We start from the raw sequence: 22,191 nt of genomic DNA, 5'->3' as shown, positions 1-22,191 counted from the left end.
CTCCTTGTCGCTTAGGGGGAGGTAGTGGATTGGGACTTTCACAGACTTTCATAGACAAAATGTTCCGTAGACATTTCAAAACATTTCGGATGACTTTTTATAGACAACATGTCTATGAAGACATTTCAAGACATTGAGTTTGTAGACAAAATGTCTTTATAGACATTTCAAGACATTTGATCCATAGACAAAATGTCTTGGGGATAGACATTTATTATTTTAATATTATTATTATTGTTTAATCACATGAAATAATATATTTATACTAACATTTCAAATATATATATTTTTTTCGACTTTCGTAGACATCTGTGAATATTTGTGGACATTTGTGGACATTTGGTAGACATTTATTATTATTGTTTAATCACATGAAATAATATATTTATACTAACATTTCCAATATATATTTTTTTCGACTTTCGTAGACATCTGTGAATATTTGTGGACATTGGTGGACATTTGGTAGACATTTATTATTTTAATATTATTATTAATGTTTAATCACATGAAATAATATATTTATACTAAACATTTCAAATATATATTTTCGACTTTCGTAGACATCTGTGAATATTTGTGGACATTTGTGGACATTTGGTAGACATTTATTATTATTGTTTAATCACATGAAATAATATATTTAATATTATTGTTTAATCACAAAAAATATATACTAACATTTCAAATATATATTTTTTTCGACTTTCGTTGACATCTATGAATATTTGTGGACATTTGGTAGACATTTATTATTTTAAGATTATTATTATTGTTTAATCACATGAAATAATATATTTATACTAACAGTTCAAATATATATTTTTCGACTTTCGTAAACATCTGTGAATATTTGTAGACATTTGGTAGACATTTATTATTTTAATATTATTATTGTTGTTTGATCACATGATGGACTTCAAATGTCTCTTGTTTTTTGAAAGACATTTTGGCTTCCAAATTTGTCCCAAATCCTTCACAAAATCCATCAAACTATGAAGTCCACCAAAGTCTGGGACATTTTGGAAGACAATCGAATGCCTCGGACTTTCATAGACTCTCAAATGTCTGGATTTGAATGCCTAAGACTTTCGTGGACTCTCAAATGTCTGGATTTGAATGCCTCGGACTTTCGCGGACTCTCAAATGTCCGCGAAAGTCTCAATCCAATACCCCCCCCCCCTTAGTATCCCGTCTGAAACATCATCCATTTCAGACTTTGCTTGATACCAAACACAATTGTAGAACAAATGATTAACTCCTAAGTTCATTGGAGTATGACCATGCATTTTCAATTGCTACTCCTCAAGTGGCTCAGAGAAACCAACTTAATTTAGTAGGAGGACATGATTCATCCTTGTACTCTCACTCAGCTTCATGTCTATCATGCCCTACCCAGTATCTGCCTTAATATCCTCCTTTACGTGGCGACGTCTGACGAAAACAAAATGTAACATTCCCGACATAAGATGAGTGAAACCCTCATGTTTTAGGAATAACTTCAATCTAGTCAATGAGAGTTTATAACGTTCGAACTCTTTGAAGAACTCTCATAATGGGTTATCCAGTGCTTATTTCCCAATCATGGACCCATGTAGTTGACTTAAAATATTTCTATTTAAATAGCCCATGAAACAGCGATGTCAGTCAATCTTACATGTTAGCCTTCATAAGTTATTATTCTCCATGTATTCCTGGGTCAAGGAGCTGATAACGAATAATTCCAAGTTAATTCACTTAACAAGGGTTTCATTTATCAAATCATGCATTGGATAAACCTACTTACAAAATTCCATTATTTTCGGACTGTCGTTCAATACTAAACCAAGATCTAGTGACGAAATAAACTATTTTATTTCTAATAACACTATATTTGTCTACAAATACAAGATCAAGGACTAAACAACAAATGCTTTTGCTGTTACATGGATAATTAATTTTAGCGATGAATGAGAGTGGTATAATATTTTCTCTACGGCATTTGAGGATCATGAATCAAATCAAGCTAAAGATTATAAGATCTTATAACCCATTATGTACATTGTCTTTTTCACTATCTGCTCCCACAAAAACTTATTAATCTCTAAAGTGCTACAAAAATGTATTCTTTTAAGGATTTCTTTTTAGGTGATAACTTGTACAATGTATACGACGTAGGACATACTTTTCCTTCTAGATAGTAAAGTGATACCTAGTTTTCTTTTGATTTTATGCTTTTTTATTTGTTTTCTCATTTCTTTTAAGTTTCAACTACGACTTATTATGATTGCCTATAACATTATATATTAACATTTTTATGCGAACAGGTTCGGCAAAGGAAACCCTTCGGTTCGACAGAACAGTGAAAGGAGAGATAGCAAAAGAGACAAAGCAGTCGACAAAGTGTAGAAAGGCTTACCCCTCTGTCATCTACGTATGCTGGGAGGTAAATGGAAAAGAAAAAGAAATAAAGAGAGATAAAAAAAATAAGAAGGAAACAAGAAAAATAGATATATAGATTTTTATTAATAAGTAAAAAAAGGGGAAAAGCTGATAAAAAAAATAGAGCACCAAATTAGAAGCCTAGACCGCCTGACGTATATTGGAGGCAAAACAGTATGCCAGACGGAGCCAAAACATCATATTAATTAGAAATGGGACGTAAAACATAACTTATTTTTACTTCGTTATCTATGTAAATCATTGAATGATTATTAACCCGATAGCAACAGGAAAATATAGTTAAAACTCCCCATAAATTATTATTTTTTTGTGAAAAAAGATCAGTCAGTTTTTTTTAGTCTTCATCTCTATGTACTTTTTAATTTGCGACAACCTTGCAGCACCTTGCAACAACCTTGCAACACCTTGCAAAGAGGTTTGCAAAAATACAAATTTTGAATTTTTAGCCAAAAAAATATAACTTATCTTTTTAAGTTAAAAAAAACTTAAAATTGGATTTTCGGTCCAATTTCCGGATAGCAATAATCATTTCGTCCGGCATTCATATCTTTTTCTCCAAGATTTATGTATCATTAATGAGTATTCTTTTTGTATTAATTAATAGGCTCTAGTTGTTCCTCTTGAAGTCTGCGTCTTTGAGATTGTTGATACATCATTCTTCATATAAATCATTACCATCCCAAAATGGGTACAACCCATCACTGTCTTTCGCATATGTTGTTACTCGTAATGCAATGTCTATGAATTAATAAATAACTACAGTGACGTAAAGTGAAAAATGCATACCATTAATGAGATCGTAGACCACCTACCTCGGGAATGCTAGAAGTTGGTACCTTCCTCTTTCTCAACTACCTCGGTTTTCTCTCCACCGAACTCACCGTTAAAAGAGTGTAGAACATCACAAACAAGAAAGAAAATAAAATTAGTATGTCGCATTTACAGAGACATATGTCAAAAATCAGATATACGACGTGGCAAAACACTAAACAAATCACAACAAAAATACGCCAAAAAATTAAACTAATTAAACTAATCCTATTTAGAAAACCCTATCATCCTCCCAATTTCAACAATACCCTAATGAGCCTAAAAACCTTAACTACAATTTGACCCCTACTCTCATTGGGATATTTTATCAAACATTTATCATGCATAAAGATCTCCATATCATCCATCTCTTAAACAACATAATAAAATTGGATTACCTACAATTCTGGTCCCTTTTTCCCCAACATTCACCACTCATAAAGGCTAAACCCTTTTTTTTCTCTCCATCTATCTCAACAATATCCTGTGGCAAAATGGATTGAAAATTATAGGAAAGGGTTTTTGTAACCGGTTTCTATTTCAGTCTTCATGTTGGTGCCAACCCAAGACTCCTCTAATTCCAATTTGAAAAGAAAGAGGTTCATACTACTAACTACTGAGGTCGTCCAACAATACCCATTTTGTAATTCATCAAGACAGCTGAATAGTTATACCTCAAACCCCAATTGCTACAACTATTAGCTAAAAGAACAGGAGCATAACTACAACAGAAATTCATACATGAATTGGCTTTGATATACACGAGGATGGAATATGTTCATAACTGCGTCTTGAAGACACTCGTACACCTTACAAGTCATAGAAACCATCCTAAAGGCTATTGTTTATACTCTCTAATATCATGAAACAAAAAATGATTGACTATGGGATTCAGAGTGGATGCACTACCGCTGGAACAAGACCTCAAACGTCTATAAGCTTGCTGCACTTCACTAGACGAATCAATGATTAACCAGAACTGTTTTCTAACAAATCAACTTCTAGATCTGCTCATGAGAGAGATATCCAAAAGCTAGTTTGTAGGAGTAGGTATTAGGAGGTAGAAGTCGAGGATCAGTCGAACATTAAAATACACAAATCCGAAATACAGCCTTACCATAACAATGAAAAATAAGAACTCGAGTCTAGTATGTATATATACATATAAGCAAGACACTAGTGTAGAAAGAGATGGATGACGTAGGAGGCTTAGTACAATAGTCAAGTCGATCAAGTTATTACCAACAAATATAGCCACGGATTCAAGAGTAGACTTCAATAACATAGCTCAAAAGAGAGGCACCTTCTGAAGCAGACTCATAATAGCAAATAAACAAGAGTTTGCTTCTTTGAGAGAATCAATTTGTTCAATTTCGTAATGTTGTCTTAACCGAAAGTGGTAAGATGGGCGAAGATAATGAAACCAAACAAAATATACAAGCAAAAGACTACAACTTAGAAGAAGAAAAGTGATAGATTATCATCATGAATTCAATAATTGTGAAAAATTGTGTTAGAGAGTCAAGTTGATGTTTATAACTGTAATACATTGATTTCTAGATAACTGACTAAAACTATACAGCATAAATATCATCCCAGCATCAAATTTTTCATTACTTCATTGTTTATTAAACAAAGGGACGGAGGAGATAAAGCAGACAAGTCATACAAGATTTTCCGAAGGGTTTCTTCCAAATTCCTCTGGGTTGCAACACGGATGCTAGCCAATCTGAATTAACCCGATAAGTATCGATGTTACTAACATGAATAAAAATTAAAAACCAACTTAAGAGGACGAATTGCCATTAAAATACTCACAAACTACTATGTTACAATTAGTTGTTAGTGTTGATGCTAGGCGTTGACTTCTCATCTATCTGCAAAAGAAACATATGAATTCAGTAAGCAAAGGATGTATCAGAAAGTTCAACATTTAGGAAATGCAAAAATTGGCAGTGGAAGTAGAACAAAACAAAAAGTGTAGCCGAAGTTACATAATTTTTAAAAAATATTGAAATGAAACAAGAATAGACTGGAGTCACTGGACATGGATGACCATGCATCTGTCTCGCTACATATTGACATGGATCATGGATGAACACTCAACTAACTAATAAGTTAAGTATGCCGCTGGACCCACGATTAAGTAATGAGACAAGATAGACTAGACCCACAAATAGCTACTTAATAATCGACAAAGCCAACTCGAATAGAATAACCAGCATTTCTCTCAATAGCCCAACTTAATTTATCAGCCAGTAAACCTCACATTCGCATGAAATCATCTCGAGCTTGAACCCTTAATGATTTTGTCTCAATAGAATCAATCTAAACCTATCTAGCATGGAAAGATTCTACCTATGTTTCATTGGGATCTCTTTTAACCTTCAGTCGGTATTTTGTAAATTTGTATGTACATCGAGTACATACTTGTTTACAATCGTGTTAGAACATAAATACCACATTAAGCCAAAGTTGTCTGTGTTTAATATCATAATGGTTTTTTTTGTTGAAGAATAATATCACAATGCCTTTGGTCCAAAAATTAACAACGCGACTTGAGTAAAAGAAGAAAATCTGAACCACCACATTCCCCTGTTCGCCTTTTCTTTCACTTACCATCACTCGTACGACTTATCTAACTCATGCCTTTGATAAGCACTAGTCAATCCCTTCACCATAAAATACCAAAAAAGATTCGATTTTCTTATGGGGAAGACGCAATTTAGAGTAGGATTGTAGGATGCTGTATTTTGTGTTACTCGATCATTGGTGATTCCATGGAAACATCTTCCTGGAAGATAGAGGATACTATCTGAATGTTAAATACAAATATGCATCAAGATTATATAGAAAACATGCACACTTACATACTAGACTCATAAATATCTGTTTTTGTTACATATGAGAGGGGGGCAATTTATGCCCCCTCGGTGTGCTAGAAGAGGAATTGAAATGTGAAGGAAGATAACAGACGTACTAGTACAGACTATAGAAGACAGTAGCAGCATTTATATAACAAATCAGTACCAACAACTGCGAAGGAAAAGACTCAGAAACAGACAACGGCATTGTTAGCTCGCATCCTCGTAGTGAACGGTCATGTTAGTTTTTGCTGAATGGCATCATGTCGTGGTGCCAAACCATAGGTTTAGATGTTTCTCGGAAAATATGAAAAAGAAATGTTTAGGTCACCTTACACTCCCTCTGTCCAATGAATTAATTTGCTTCGAGGTACAAGCTTTGCCACTTGTTCCTTGGATTCAACATCATTAACAACACCACGACACCTTGGAACTCCACAATAACATGGAAGTTGTTCGTCAATCGAGAAAAACCTGCAAACACATTGTCAACCAAAATTCAGTACCAGTAGAAAGTGAGAAGAAACAAAAGTGGAAGACAATTGAAGTAAACCTGTAATCATATGTCAGTTCCTCCCATTGCTTGATATCTCTTTTGGCAAATATAATTATATGCTCGTCGCCATGCACAGTGATCACTCTTGAATAGCAATTAGGCTGCAAAACAGGACACCCATAATCAGAAAGATACCCAAAAAATATTAACATTTTTTAGCACTTCATAGTCTACCCTAATCAATTCTACAGAACGATAAAAGTGAAACAAGATATAATATTCTCAATTTTCGTAACCATGCCAGTGTAACAAACAGTTATTTGATTGCTTATAACTGACATTGCTGTGTTTTGATGATTTCTGTGTAGAGTTGTGGGTTGTAGTTAAACTCTGGTGGTTAACATGAGAAGTTGTCTTTGCTAAGTGATGTTTATTTTACTTATGTTGTTAGCTTGAGCATGTTGGTTGGAGAATTTTATTTATTGCTGTTCTAGTCTGGTTCCTCTTTTTTTCGTGAAAGGATTCCTTTTGTTGTAGAAAATATCTTCTTGTCTTCGGAGGATTAATACTGCAGATAGTTAAGCCTATTTGCTAATCAAGTTTCTCTTTTATTTGAATAAGGAAACTTACTAGATGAGAGTTGTCACTTATGATAGGGTCAACCCCATAACTTCAAACATGTTATCATGATTTTATGACCTGATTAGATGAATAAATAATGTTTAGAAAAATGGTTAATGAGTCTTAAAATTCTTTTCTATATAAACATCTCTGACTCAATGTCTAGGATTTTCTCGAGCTCATATCGATCTCCCAACCTTTTAAGCACAAGAGACTTGTTTTTCCAAGAATATCATGAGCTCGTAACTTCCATTTTCTTAGTACGACTTGGGCCATCCTTTAATGGAGTACTGTTCCACCTAGGGTGAGTTTTATGATGTGGGCAGCAGCCCTAGGTAAGCTCCCTACGATTGACTCTCTAAAGAAGCGAGGCTGGGCTATACCCAATAGGTGTGGGAGATGTAGGGTGGAAGAGGAGTCGGTTCCTCATCTGATGATTCATTGCCCGGAGGCCGGGAAGCTGTGGTCCTATTTCATTAGGTCTGCTGGAACTAGCTGGTGTAGTCCGAATAGTCTGATTCAGATGCTGGCTCAATGGAGTAAGATCACAGTGAAGAAGTCTAAGAGAGGTCTATGGAACCTTGTCCCTTTTGCTATATGTTGGTGCATTTGGAAGGCTAGGAATGATGGAATTTTTAAGGACTCCCCTCGGGCGTTTAAAGTAGAGGTGGAAGATGTTTTGGGAGTTTTGTTTCATTGGAGTAGGTCTCTAAGTTGGACTAGGGCTTACACGTATTTAGATTTCGTGTCTAGTTGGGATAGTATCTTGAGCATGTAGTCGCTGCGGATTCCCTTTGTTCTTTTCTTGTTGTCTCTGTAAAGTCCCTCCTCTCTTTTTTCGTTATATTAATTCAAATTCTTCAAAAAAAAATGGATGGACAGACTTTGTTACAATGCTCTAAGTATTAGAACCATGTAAAACATCTCACATATTCATTATACCAATATCCGTACGAGCATTGGTGCCTAGAGTCTAGTCATAATTCATAAAATGTAAATTTGTAACTTTATATTGTTCCACAAGAAAGACTAAACATTAAATTAGAACTATCCACACTGCAGCTCTAACACAATGATGTGCACATAGACATAACAAAAGCAACCCATCTCATATTACGATGTGCAAGTGCGCACTGGTGACTTCTCCCATGTCAAACGTGTATAGAGTGTTAAGGAAAGAGCAAAATCCACGAAAGAGCAGTTTGTGTTGCGTGGATAGTGTTAATGAAACTTCTTTCATTATTATGATTGGATAATCAAACGAGAAAACATAATAGATTTATGTACTCACTTCACATGAGTGGTTGATCAAATGAGCAATGCTTCCCGCTCGGGTTGCATCAATGACACGTTCATCGTCAATGCGAAACATGTAGGTTCCCGCACCCTGCAGAAGAAAACAAGCATTGAAGTTACTAATCACCAATGCTTTCTCGTGCTTAGTAATTGCATTGAATGTAAAAAGTTTAAGATCCAAAGGACAACCGGACTGTGCAATTAAAGCGGGATAGAAGAATCGGGACACAGAGCTTTCACATCTTTCCTAGACTATAGTTGGTTACAGATCACTTTTTTATTTTATTTTTTCTCTTCTTTTAGGTGTTATCGTTGGAGACCATAAGAAATTATAGCTTCGTCTGGAATCTGGACTCCACCAGTTGGAAGTTCCCAAGTAAACCTAACTCACCAAAATCATAAAGTGATTAACAGTAATGGGGATTGAAGATATTATTATGATTTGGTTCTACTTCGACAAAATATTGAGTTTTACAACCTTCACTTGATTTAGAACAATCAAAATTCCAAAGAAGAAGAAGACAGGGAGTGAAATTATTATTTGCATATAATTTGATTCTACTTCAATAAAAAATTCATTGTCAAAACTTCCAAATTCTTTTAATTTAGTTTAACCAAAATTTCGATGTGGTTGGTCTCGGCCGAGACAGCCGAGAATCTCGGGTCTCGTCTCGGTCTCGGCCCTCTCCCGAGACGAGACTTGGCCGAGACCCCGAGTTAGGGTTTGGCCGAGATTCTCGGCGAAACTCGGCCGAGACAACCTGAGAACGAGACCGAGACAGTAATTTCTAAATATTTAGAACTTTTTTTTAAAAAAACTCTTAGACCTAATTGTATACTACTATTTATTATCTTCTTAAATCTTAACTACTTATTGTATTCCAATAGATCTAATATAAACAGCAATAATACTATATAGAATTTTTAGGTTTTATGCCTTATAGAAACTTTGAAAATTCTTTCGACATTTTCAAAATTTTAGTAGATTAGGATTTATTTATACAATTATTAGGTTAGAATAAGTAGTAAAAACTAGAATTAAGAACTAATAAAGAAGTAAAGAACACAAGAACCTACTTTTAGTAGATTAGGATTTATTTTATGCCTAAGTAGTGCCTTAGTAGTAGGCCATTAGCTAATAGCTACACTTGCTGTCTCGGCCGAGAATCTCGGTCCGTCTCGGTCTCGTCTCGGTCTCGGCCTTCGGCCGGACCGAGACCGATACCGAGACCAACTACATAGAATTTCGAAGAAGAAAGAGATTAAAAAGAATATTTGAATATGAGTGGATCTACTTCGATAAAAAAAAAACTTTTCTAAAGCTTCAAAAATTTCATTTAATTTGGTTTAATCAAAATTTTGAAGAAGAATGAGTTACCACTAATGAATTGTAAAATATTTGTTCTCTCCTGTCGGCTATTGGGGGTCTAACCAGCTCACCAGTATACTCGATCATCTGCATAACAACGATACTTGCTTCATGCAATAAAACAAAACCAAAAAGGGAAAAAGGAAAGGAGAGAAAAAGAACACCAAAAAATGTAAATTATAAAACAAATACCATGTCCCCTGCTCTATGTGGATGCTTCGCGAATATGCCAAATCCATGTATTGCAGATTTCCCTAAAAGCAATTAGAACAATAGAATATTATACGACTAGATTATTGACCGAAACTTGAGACGGTAAATAACTTCAAGATAAGTCACTGCATGTCCCATTCTAATTGAAAGCACATACCAAAGAACAAAGTTTTTAACCCTACTTAACAGAGAAAGCAACAATAGGTCAAAACTCCATCTATCTTTTATCATTTGGGAATACAACAATATCAACATAGGGCTACAGGAGGATCATAAGGGTGCCAATTTGTTAAGAACATCATTCCGATTACTACTCAGCTAATTTACAACTCGTGCATAATTCCGTAAGTATAAATGCTTATAAATAATGATTATCTAATATAGACTGAGAAATTGCATTGCTTCATTGGATTTATGTGACCAAAATCCTCACAGTATCACGGGGTCGTCATGGCTTGTGATACACCGAAAATCCATGAAAAACATTTAAGTGAATCACAGAGTGATAGTGGATTCAAGTGCCAAGTCACGGTCTTGACTCATGACAGTTATTTGCTGTACAAATGGCATCTGGCTTGTTGGTCGGAATGCCGTAGTATACCTAGTTAACAAACTGACCAACATTTACTTCCTTACACTGAGCAACAAAATGAATGAGGTTGAATTACACAAAACCGGTTGACATGTAACGTCACTTTGAACACAATATTGTGTAGTGGCAGAAGAACATAATCAAGAGATACACAAAAGTTAGGAGTCTACTTCAACTACTTAGTGAGCTAGCAACTTTAGCCAATATAGATGGAAATGATTTATAAATGCTTACCAAATGCTAGTCTCTTTCTAAAAGTCTTCCTCATGTAAGTATACTTCTCGGCCATAGAACATACACCCTTGGGAATCTCAAGTTGAGATATCCTTAACTTTTGAAAGCTATCAGAGTATCTGGAAGGCACGTTATCAGATGACAATGAATTGCCCATCGATCCATTTATACAGTAACCACTGATGATGTATGGCTTGTTTTCCAAAAATAATCTCTTCGACGATGCAGCATCAAGGGCTTCGGGTTCTTTACGTCCTCTCCTCCCAAGGAAATCATAAGGCTCTGCTCATAATGGGAAATGAATAAGAAACAAAACAATACAAGACATGAACCGGACATGTTCAAGTTAATATAGCCATGTTTAAGAGACTAAAGGCCACGGATGAAACTGGAAATGAAAAAGAACATAAATATTAGATTGAGCCAACGTATGATGCGTCATGATTCATGAATACAAAAACTTATAGAAAGAACTATCTGTCTCAATGTTTGAAAATGCAGATGCATACATGAGATGTTCTGCATAGGTTAGGCATGATCAGGTAGGAAGAGCCATAGGATATGGATGGCTTTTGGGATACAAAAAGGAAAAATATCTTCAAAGTTCAAAGAAGCTATTAAAATTCAACGACTACATATATTTAAGCATTTCTTAATTAGTATTTTCTATTAGAGGTGTTTTAGGAACAAAATACAAATTAAATGAAAACAGCCATGAAAATCTAGTGCGCAGAAAAACAACAAAACCAGTTAAAATGTCATACCACTGCGGGCACACCCAGATGGATTAACCGGAGGAGAGTAGTTGGAACAGTGTAGAGTGACTGGCTCAATTGGTTCCTCAGCAGGTGAGCGCTCGTTTGACGTCTGTCTGTGTTTCTTGCAGAAGGAAAGTAACCGAATACACTGATCCTCCTCGTCCTCGTCAAAAGTAATCAAATGGAGTCTCTCTTCGTCTTCAAGCTAGACAAATGGAAATTACAACAGCACATCAGCCACTTACCAGGAGAGTTGAGGACATAAACTTTTCCGAGGAAAAGAAACAAAGGAAAGAATACTGGGAAAAGGGACTAGGAAAGAGTGAACTACTAAAACATACCTCAACACAAAAATCTGCAGCGCGTGCACAAAGCGGATGATAAGCCACACGACAGGTATTATTAGAGCACTGAACAATTCGGGATCACAAGGAATACATTAGTCAGCAACACATTGTACCTCCTTAAACAGAAAATTTGATGCAAGTCGAACAAGAACATGAGAAAGACAAAATAAAAATTGTCCAGTAAGTGGTTATTCACCACATTACAAGTCTTCTTTATTATGTAGAAACATATCCAACACAAAAGGGATATTAAAGTAAAGGTATAATCACATATATGATACTTAGTTCAAGCATATACCTGGATGCAAGCTCCATAAGAAACCCCACATATGCTACATAATAGCTTCCAGCGGTCCTGTGAATTTTCCATAAAACACAATAATTGAATAATGACAGGACACAGAACATAACCTCCCAGCGAAGTGTATTGGTTCATGGGTATCATGGGATCGCTAATCACTTCATTAATGGAGGGGATCCAAGTAGAGTTAAGGCAACTGTTAACTGCAAATATAAAAAATTTAAAGGAACAAAAGGAACTACCTTGCTGATTCTGTTCACACCATCGATGGGCTCCATTCGCTTGATATCTGATAGGCATGTTTCTGCATATCATTGGTAATAACCGAACTTAGATTGGAAATGACACTAAACGCAAAGAACAGCATCAGGACTATAGAAACTAGAAAGAATACCAGAAAAATAGGAATAGCTATAACTAGAACAACACTATTATATTACATATCCACGAACCAGGTATCCATATAGCACAAGCAAGATGAGCCCAGCGTCCATCAGTTGTAGGTTTCATTGCACCCCCTAGAAAAGAAATACAGTGTTAGATCAAATGATGCAAATTATATGTATATATACATACAACTAAAGGAGCTCTTCAAAAGCATTGAAAGATTAAAATACCTATAACAGGACACAGGCAGCAAGGAGGCGGACATTTGGGTGCCCCGGGCCTACATAAGTTACACAACCAAAGTACACCACCAACAGGTTCTAATTCACCATAGCATCTTGCATGTACCTAAGTAATATTGCAACCAAGTGTAAATAGCAATGTGCATCAAACAGAGAAAACCAAGAGATGGGTATAATGGATGAAGATCAGATGCGCAGAGTATGACAACCCTAGACCTGGTTTTTCTCTCTTTTCCGATCTAAGTATCCAACAAAGACAGAAAGAGAAGATGACAGTTTGTAGGGGAATTCAGAGAGAACTGAAGAGAGCACCGAGAGTTTACCATCATTCGACATTTATCACACTGCAGGAACAAGTTGTTCTCATATTCCTGAGACAGAAATCAGATATCAGAACTTGTCGCGTAAATATGCAATAAATAGAAATAGGGCTGCAATCAGTACAAGCAGATGCAATTGTTCGAAGAGAAAGTTCATCCAACTACATGAAAACATTGAAAAGAAGATTGATTCTCACCTCATCCATATGACAAACATTGCACTTGTCAAGATCTTTCCAATCAACACGAACAGGTCTGTAACCAGCAGGTAGGTTGCGTCCCGAGTATATAGAGGATTGTCTAGAATTTGATAACTTCTGCCAAACGCGTATAGTTTAGTTTCTAGAAAGTAGAAAAGAAAGAGAAACCGAAGTTGATGTCACCAAATTTCTCCCAACCATGGAATATTTAACCCTTAGACTGGGTAAATGACGTGCATATCAATATTCAAAGCAAAAGGTTTAGTTCATCTGTCCTGATGCATCCCCTTCATTCCCTTAATTAAAATAAATTTATAAAAGATATAGTATTATCATTGGTAATTCTCACATTGTTATTCTTTTTGGCAAACGAAAGAATTAGACACGGCATTATATAGGGATATTTCATCTTAAACTAGGAGGCAATTTTCGCATAATTGTAATTTGTAACGTTTACTTCTTGATTAGGTTTTTTATTTTCACTTTTATACTTAGTACATTTTTATCAACCAATATAATGATTCCTTTCTTGCTTAGAAAAATGTCTTATAAGCGTATGGCATAGAAAACTCAAACACCGGACATGAAAGTTCGAACTTAATTAAGTTGAATGGTTTGGGATGTTCAAGCTGAAAAATCTATGCTTATGAATTTGAGAGAAAAGTAGGGTTCATAAGTTGATATCCATGTTTAGCAGGCTCTTGAGTTTTGTTATCCAGTAGTTTCCTGCACTGAGATAATTGTTTAGATGGTACAGCCCAAGAACCTCGTAAATCAGAACCACAATAAAATTTCAAAATCCCCCCAAGAAAAATTCATTACATCTCACTAACTCAATTTCATTAGTTTCCTACAGACTTGTTCTAGCTAAAGAATATAAGAGAACAGAGAGGTTCCAAAATGATATTGTATTTGGTGTTGTCTGGAGCATCAAATGTGATCAGCAAGACAACAACACCACCCGATGCTGTGTTTCGGAATTTTCACATTTTGACTAATAAAATTCCAAGCACTCACGCACCAAAAATGAATCAATAGTAGAAACATAATACCATGTGTTTGAATTTTCCATGGTTCCTACTTGTAGCACATAGTTCCTATTGAAGGTTTCGTTTTCGAACAGGCAAGGCATTTTAAACCTTGGTTGTAGACAATAACACCTATTTTAGGTCAAACACCATTCATAATGTAAAGGAAAATGAATAATATGCTTGACAGCTAACAGGTCTACTTCTACATTGCACTCAAACCAGAATGTTAAAGCCTTAAAACCCTAAACTGCGGTGTGCCTTAAATGCAACACCTTAACATTAATGTAGAGCATATCCCATTCAGAAATTCAGAATAACATCAAAAGCATCCGATAACTTCCAAAGTGTGATCTTTTGAATTATGGTCAGGTTACAGATAAGTTACTATCTTTAACTGGAGGTAATGAAGAGTAGCACTCACCTTTATAAGTTTGAAAACTTTATCATTCGAAAACCCAAACATGTAAGAACCCGATTTTTCAGTCCAAACTCCACCTTCAGCATGAAAGCCATTGGAAACATCGGCCTTCAGTTTCTTCAATCTTTTGTAAATTTTGTTCCAGCAAGCAGACGGAGTAGATCCTTTGAACTGAGGGAACAACAGAGAATGAAAAAGGTACATACTTTGCCTCTTGAGGATACCAAGCCAAATGACTAGAAAAGAAAGTAATCTAAGAGAGACTAAAGTTGATAGATATAGGTTCCAGCTGCAATCAGAATAAGACTGGCTGCCAACAGTTGTTTACTTTATACTATGAATTCCTTTGGGAGCACAATGCAATTTATTATTTTACACATAATGATGACACATGAAATAGTATAGAACCATACAAAATTGAAAGAAAATAACATCTGAATAAAAGTTGGAACCAAGTTTAGGAGCAGTATAGTAGTATAAATTTAAGATAAGTTAGAATAAATGGATAAAATATAGTGTATTAACTATTAAGTACATAACAATAAAACCTAGTTGAACCCAAACTCGGCAAAGTTATAAAGATAGTTTCTTTGGAATATTTAAATGCACATTTGTCAAACAATCCTCCAATGTTACATGGCATTGGTTTCAAAATAAGAAACCTAACTCTATATGCATACAGAAACTGATTTTCCATTTATCATAAAATCCTAGGACATACCTTCTCAATTGATCATTCACTAATGGTATACTTGTATACATCACTGTTAGAAGAATGGAGAAGCTTAACTCAAGTCTCAAAAATGCCTAACATATAGTGATATAGGAACTGACATCGGAAGTACATGAGAAATATCCGTTTACAGTATGAAATATGAAACATAAATAAAAAGGTAAATGAAATGATGAAAAGAAAAGTGGTAGCAAGATATAAAAATCTAGCAAAATGTGGGGACTAACCTGTTCTCCGTTACTCGCCTTGACTTTAAATAATGGACGGAATTTAGCTTCTGGGTCTCTAAGGACTTCCATTTTGTAACCCGTATTTATACTGGGATCTGAACCAAGAGATTAGGAGTTCAGAAAACTTGAAATAACAGCACAAAGCAAATATAGAATGAGTAATGCAAAAAAAATATAGAATAAGCAAGATTTTTTATTGGGAAAAGATGGTGATCAACATAAAGAAATACACATTAGAATAAAAGCATCAACCATTTATTGAATTAAAATTCCTGATAGCAGTATATCCTTCGGGCCAAATGTATCGCTCATTACGAAAATATTCGGAGTCCCTGACAATGTTCCCTGTAAGAGAGTAGAGCAAAGTGAGTCAATTCCAGGCATGAATCAATTACCTTAAACTGAATACCCTCTTAAGCCACTAATCAAACAGAAACATGAGCATAATAAGAGCAAATGAAGGTTTCACAGAGTAGTACTAAAAATTATTGAAGTAGCCAGTTGGGAATTTAGAGATTCACCTAAGCTTAGTACACGCAAATCTCCTACTTCAAATGGGCAAGTGTTGAAGCATCCCAGAGTTGTTTCTGCCACTTCATTTTTTCTGCCGCCATTATCAGAACTAGTACTCCCCTTGTCGTCTTCATTTTCAGAATCTTTACCTCGAGTACCATTTTGCAGCTGCAGCATTTGAACAGGAAGCTTTTGTTCACTTAGATACCTAGTAATAAAAAAATGGTCCATACCAAGATTTACATAATCAGAAGCCTTGTAACTCAAGAACCGTTAGTTATGGATGTAAATGAAAAAAAAGTATGATGTATCATGCACATTGAATAAACAACGAATCTTACTTCGAGAAACAACTAAACAAAACAAAGTAGAGTACCACCATCAGAAAATTAACAAATAAGAAAAACAGAGAGTAAGAAGATATACTAATATTTTATATATTGATACGTGTGGAAGATTGCAATTAAGCAAATCTGACTTGGTGATATAAAGAGCATTCTGATGTCCACCATGTGCAAGTTCAACAATAGAGTTTTCAAACCGGGTTATAACTTTAACTTCCAAAACCATCGACAACTATTTAATGTTACCAAACGGAATGCTATACTTTCTAGATAGACAAGTATTCCATTTCCCCTCTAGGTTACGATTTGCTTTCTTCCTTAGTAATGTCTTTCTTGCCGATCAGAAGAGAATAAAAGGTGAACTGGAAGTCTAGAATAGAAACCAGCAAAAATGCACCCTAACAGTTTTATTATCAGGTTAGCAAGTACTTAAAACTCTTGATCCATTAGAGATTCAAGTAACAGACACATGTGATGAAATTTGGTTGTAAGCAAGTTCAACCATTAGCCAAAGCAGGGATCATCGGATGAACAGCCATGCTTCCTTTTACCGGGCATCAGATAGATCAAATATGAAGTAAAAAATGTGTAACTAATTAGGAATTTTAGATTTATAAAAGGGAATAACATTTCTTTATATTTCCTTTCTTTTCCCTATAACTTTTCTTCTTTTTCTGCCTAGAATGCAATACTTTTGCTAATGAAGCTGTACACTCAGAAAGCTCATCAGCCTAAGCGTAACCATGACTGCATGACATATAAATGCATGATAAGACAAAGGTGACGACTATAATTGGAATACATATGCAAACTCAAAAAAAAGTAATAAAAAATTATAAGAATCAAAAACAAGATAAATGTAAACAAAAACACGTATTCATTCTTTCTCTTAGAAAGCAATTTTTCTTATGGATGTAACATTTAATTTAGCAAGAGCCCATACATTTTTGCTTCTTCTAGGCTTCGACGAAATCGTGCTTGCTTGCACTTCAAATGGTATGAACCAAGAAGACCTCTAAGAAACGATATAACCTGTTTCAAAGCAATCCTGTATAATAATAAGAATACTTGGTTTAGAATGCTTAGAACATGATATGTCGTAAAATAGCATGAAAAAATGGATTCATTTACACGTAACAAGACTCGGCATCAACAGCCAAGAATAAGAAATTAAACTGTATATTGTGCAAGAGACTGAACTCTAATATATTTCCTTAAGGACGGATAATAGCAGCAAACCTTGCAAAATCATGGGTTCCAAAGAACTGCACATAAACTGATTTTTCTCCTGCATTGGGTTTAACACCACTACGAGCTGCAACTTCCAATTCATTTACAACAACTGCCGGCCACATTGCATGACCTATATCAACCAACTTATTGAAGTCAGGAAGACTCTATTACGCAAATTTCTACGTTGGGATGAGTTAATGAATTAATTTCTCGCGGCTAGTCTGCCCTCTTTCATTGTACTATACCACTTTTTGATTATATATTAATTCAAACTTTTCAAAAAAAAATTAACCATTAAGCAAGCCGACTACATTGATGACAACGAAACATAAATGCCCATAAATATTTAGTCTTTAAATAGGATGGGACGCAAACAATAGCATAAGAAGAAAGCACGCGCCGTCAGGATACTAATTTACATGATTAAACAAAAACACTCACAAATAAGATGTCTCATACTGCTCGACATATTAACTTGGTCAAGGCCATGACTTACTTAAACTTAATAGATCGAAAAGGGTGGAATTGTAGGATAAAATAAAAGAAAGAGTGTCTAGAGAAATCTCTCAGAAGCTTGAAATCACATTCGGAAAAAACTTCCCCATCATGATCATACAAAGACCATACACATTCTCGATTGCAATGCAAATTACAACTAAAAAAGCCCTCAACTTTCCATTAAAGATATTAATATAATACATTCTTTGGAATTTGAATAAATCGGAATAGGTTAATGTTCTCTAGATGAACTACTTGTGCAACACTAGACAAATATATAGTATTGCCTGTGCATGGATATGTTTGCTGATCCAATTCCAATCTTCATGTTTTCGTGCTTGCGAATTGACTATGACAAAGAGTCAAAGAAGCATAATACGGACGTGGTATCAATAACACAAGAGTGAAACATAAGGTGTATTTCAAGATGTATAATTGTTGACTGCAATTAGAGGTCACAAGCTCAATATTACATGCCCTTCATTAACATGTAAAAGTGATCCTACTTGAGCACAAAACAAACCAAATTAGCTTACACCAACCTGTAAGTTTTGCCCATATAATATCCCCAGGTTCAAGCTCTTGACAGTCATCAAAACCAGCAGCCAACACAAGCATCTCCGCGTAGTCCAGGCCATCAAAATCCTTGTTTGAACCACCACATTTCAAATTTAAAGACTGCATTTCCTCACGAGAAAGATAGAATTTTATCTTTTCATTGGAAAGAATCATGCTTTCGCTGTCTCCATCTTCATAGTTAACCTGGATCAGTTCCGGATATATAACCAATTAGCTATCGGATAGGGTGTCCACTTACAGAGCGAACAAAATGAAATATTTTATAAATAAATGTAAGATTTCTAGAATCATAATGAAAGTGAGAATCATACTTTATGCTGGTTGGTCTCAGGATTGAACACAGCAACGGAACCAGAATACCAATCCTCGTCCAAAGGCCAATAAACCTATAATTCAACCAGCTCACAATTAAAAAAAGAAAAACCAAAAGTATCAATTAATCAAGTGATTAAATCCCTAAATTACTTGCCTTGCATGACAACCCAATGAATGTGTTCGGATCAACTCCCTCATAGTTCAACCTGCAACAGCAACAAACAAGTATGTTTTTTAGTCAAATTCCAACTGACATAAAAAATCCAATCTTGGAAACATCTAAGTAAAAGAATAACAATAACTTACTCAACCCATCTCTTTGTCTGAGCAGAACTAGGAGTAACTTTGTTTGAACTAGAAAATTTACGAGCTCGATTTTCTCTTGCACGAGAAGTATCAAGTATAATACTCGAATCAAGCCCTAAATTTAGCAGCTCATTGTTCTTGAACTTTCTTCTTCCCTTTTTATCAACTTTCTTAGCCTCAATTTCACTGTTTGAATCACAAGCCCCAATCTTTACACCACCAGTTTTCTCAGAATCACAATTTTCACTAAAACTTTCAACCTTTATTTCTACAGGTTCAGTTTTTACCCGATTAAGCAAAGAATCGAAAAATGAGGGTTTTTGAGTAGAAGAACATCGAGCCTTTTTATGACGTCTAGTATAAACACACAAAGAAGGTGATTTCTTTTTATCGTCATCACCATCAAAACCAGTTGAATTTACAAATTGTTCTTCAAGTTTTCGAGCTTTTACCTTCTTTGACATGACATTTGAAGATCCACTTGCAGTGATGTACGGATCGGTTGCTGAATAAACATGGTGAAGAGGAAGGTAACGTATTGGAGTAGTTGTATTATTAGCAGCTTCTTCATCATTATGCATGAATTTCTCCGACGGCAATGTCATCGAATTTTAGAGAGAGAAAATCTGAAAACCCAGTTCGACGGGGAGATGAGTTTGATTATTATCCCTCTTTCTCTCTCTAGGGTTTAAAAGAGGAGAATAGAGAGAGAGAGAGGAGATTTTTATTTTTGTTGATTTTGGGTGGTGTGCTTTTTCCAAAAAGGACCTGTTTCCCGCCGTAGAGAGTAATAGATTTTGGGAGATGAAAAATTGGATTCCTTCTTCCCTTTTCCTTTTTGGCTCTCTTATTGGGATATTTTGTGTGATATAGTGAGAATTTTTGTTGATTTTGAGTAGTGAAGATCCTCAATTTTCGAAGATCACAGTTTATGAGTCGTGTATCTTATCTCTTTGTCTGTAATGGATTTTTCTTCGAAGATCACAGTTTATGAGTCGTGTATCTTATCTCTTTGTCTGTAATGGATTTTTCTTCGTTGTACTAGTTGTTTTTTTCCTATTTGTTTAGTTTGTTAGAATGTATGGTTATGGGATTGATCGATTGATTTATATGTATGTTCTTTTATGGGATTGAATGATTGATTTATTTGTCCGTTCTTTTATCGTTTTGATTGGTAGTAGAGAATGGTTTTCCCCTATTCTTCTAGATTTGTTTGTCATTATTGGTTTTGGTTTTGTTTTTAAGTTCTTTTCTGAACATGACAAATATGCAAATTATAGATAGCGTTTGAGATATATGATCTTGATCTGACGTGTTAAACTTTTTACTGTACGAGCATGTATTCATGACTCAATGAAAGGTTTAGATACTAACAATCTATAGCATGGCATTGCATTGAATATGATTGCGAATTTATTACGTGCAGTCTATATTGATATCCCTATAGATGAGATATATTTGAAAATATTCAACATTAGCTTGAGGTTGCTTAGACGGTTGCACATCGCAAGCTCAAATAGACGTGAAATACAACTTTCAATCATAATATTTCTACATACTTAAGACTCTCATCAAGTTGAAGGAGTCTAGGAGAGACTAGCTTTAATCCCCCAGTGGGTTCTGATAATGGCTCCAAAGCCCACACCATCTCCTATAGAGAACTATCTGCATTGATATGGCATAGCCTAAAAAGACTTTTCATATACATAACTTTCACCAACCACTTTCAACAAAAAAAAAAACTTCAACAACCATTGGAGAGTTGTATTACCTTATCTAATTAGATTTAATTTCAACTTAGTTGCATTTAGTTTTTCATTGGTATTCGATTCTGTTTCTTAAGCATTAAAGTAAGAAAATGCGCGAATGTTTTTTATAGTTTGTGAAGTTAACTTATCGTATCGAAACCAATAACTCGATACCATATAAATTACGGATATGATGTGATTTGTTCTTCACTTCTTCTAAACTCAATACCATTTAACTTATGTAGTTCCTGCTATTTATTCCCGTTGGAATGACTAACTTATGGTAAAGCCTTGGTAAATTAATGAACGATAAATACTAACTTCGCCCAAGTAATATTTTTGCGATTTTAAACTCAAAACCAACATTCTAAATTAATAACTCATTAAAATCATGAGATCCAAAATTTTATAGTATACGTTAACATATCAAAAATTTAATACCTCCCTGAGATAATAATTTTACCGTGTCCGTCCTTATTAATTTATAGACGTTTTACAGTATATAACAATTTCAATATTTACCAAGTGTTATTTTGTGTCGTTTGATCTTCCTCATTGCATTCTTACGACAACTAGAATCTATGCTTTCAGACATTTAAATACTCACCACAATGGACTCAGTAGTCATTCACAAAGGGAAGGAAATAAATAGAAGAGACTGAAAGAATGTGAAAGCACACCAAATAGACAAAAAGATGTAAGATATAACAAGTTGGTTCGGTCGTTCCTAATGACATCAATACTTGACTGA

At 34.9% G+C, this 22,191-nt stretch overlaps 1 protein-coding gene across 7 annotated transcripts; it reads right to left on the bottom strand.

Annotated features, from left to right (window-relative positions):
• Positions 1-4,707: 4,707 nt before the first annotated feature.
• Positions 4,708-20,775, bottom strand: LOC147559876 (histone H3-lysine(4) N-trimethyltransferase ATX1-like). Of its 7 annotated transcripts, none has more exons than XM_086661838.1 (27): positions 19,693-20,727; positions 19,541-19,592; positions 19,383-19,457; positions 19,035-19,254; positions 18,001-18,124; positions 17,705-17,809; positions 16,426-16,625; positions 16,157-16,249; positions 15,902-15,999; positions 14,945-15,112; positions 13,490-13,606; positions 13,296-13,343; positions 12,961-13,078; positions 12,796-12,861; positions 12,586-12,647; positions 12,341-12,397; positions 12,037-12,105; positions 11,702-11,900; positions 10,938-11,219; positions 10,091-10,152; positions 9,908-9,985; positions 8,525-8,620; positions 6,670-6,773; positions 6,448-6,590; positions 5,872-6,046; positions 5,071-5,129; positions 4,708-4,981 (listed from the first exon to the last, which is right to left on the bottom strand). In XM_086661838.1, the coding sequence occupies exons 1-24, from the start codon at positions 20,295-20,297 to the stop codon at positions 6,449-6,451; spliced, it is 3,240 nt and encodes a 1,079-aa protein (XP_086517964.1). In that variant the 5' UTR covers positions 20,298-20,727; the 3' UTR covers positions 4,708-4,981; positions 5,071-5,129; positions 5,872-6,046; position 6,448. The 7 variants fall into 7 exon arrangements, with proteins under 7 accessions (XP_086517964.1, XP_086517961.1, XP_086517960.1 ...); XM_086661835.1 differs by having other exon boundaries at positions 13,490-13,609; positions 19,693-20,668; XM_086661834.1 differs by lacking the exon at positions 5,872-6,046 and having other exon boundaries at positions 13,490-13,609; positions 19,693-20,775.
• Between the last annotated feature and the right edge of the window lie 1,416 nt (positions 20,776-22,191).

Source organism: Eschscholzia californica, unplaced genomic scaffold (genome assembly GCF_041429995.1).
Source record: "Eschscholzia californica isolate CP2 unplaced genomic scaffold, dmEscCali1.0.p SCAF_2, whole genome shotgun sequence".
NCBI lineage: Eukaryota > Viridiplantae > Streptophyta > Magnoliopsida > Ranunculales > Papaveraceae > Eschscholzia > Eschscholzia californica.
Note: the sequence above shows the minus strand (reverse complement) of the source record. Positions and strands in the feature narration are given on the sequence as shown.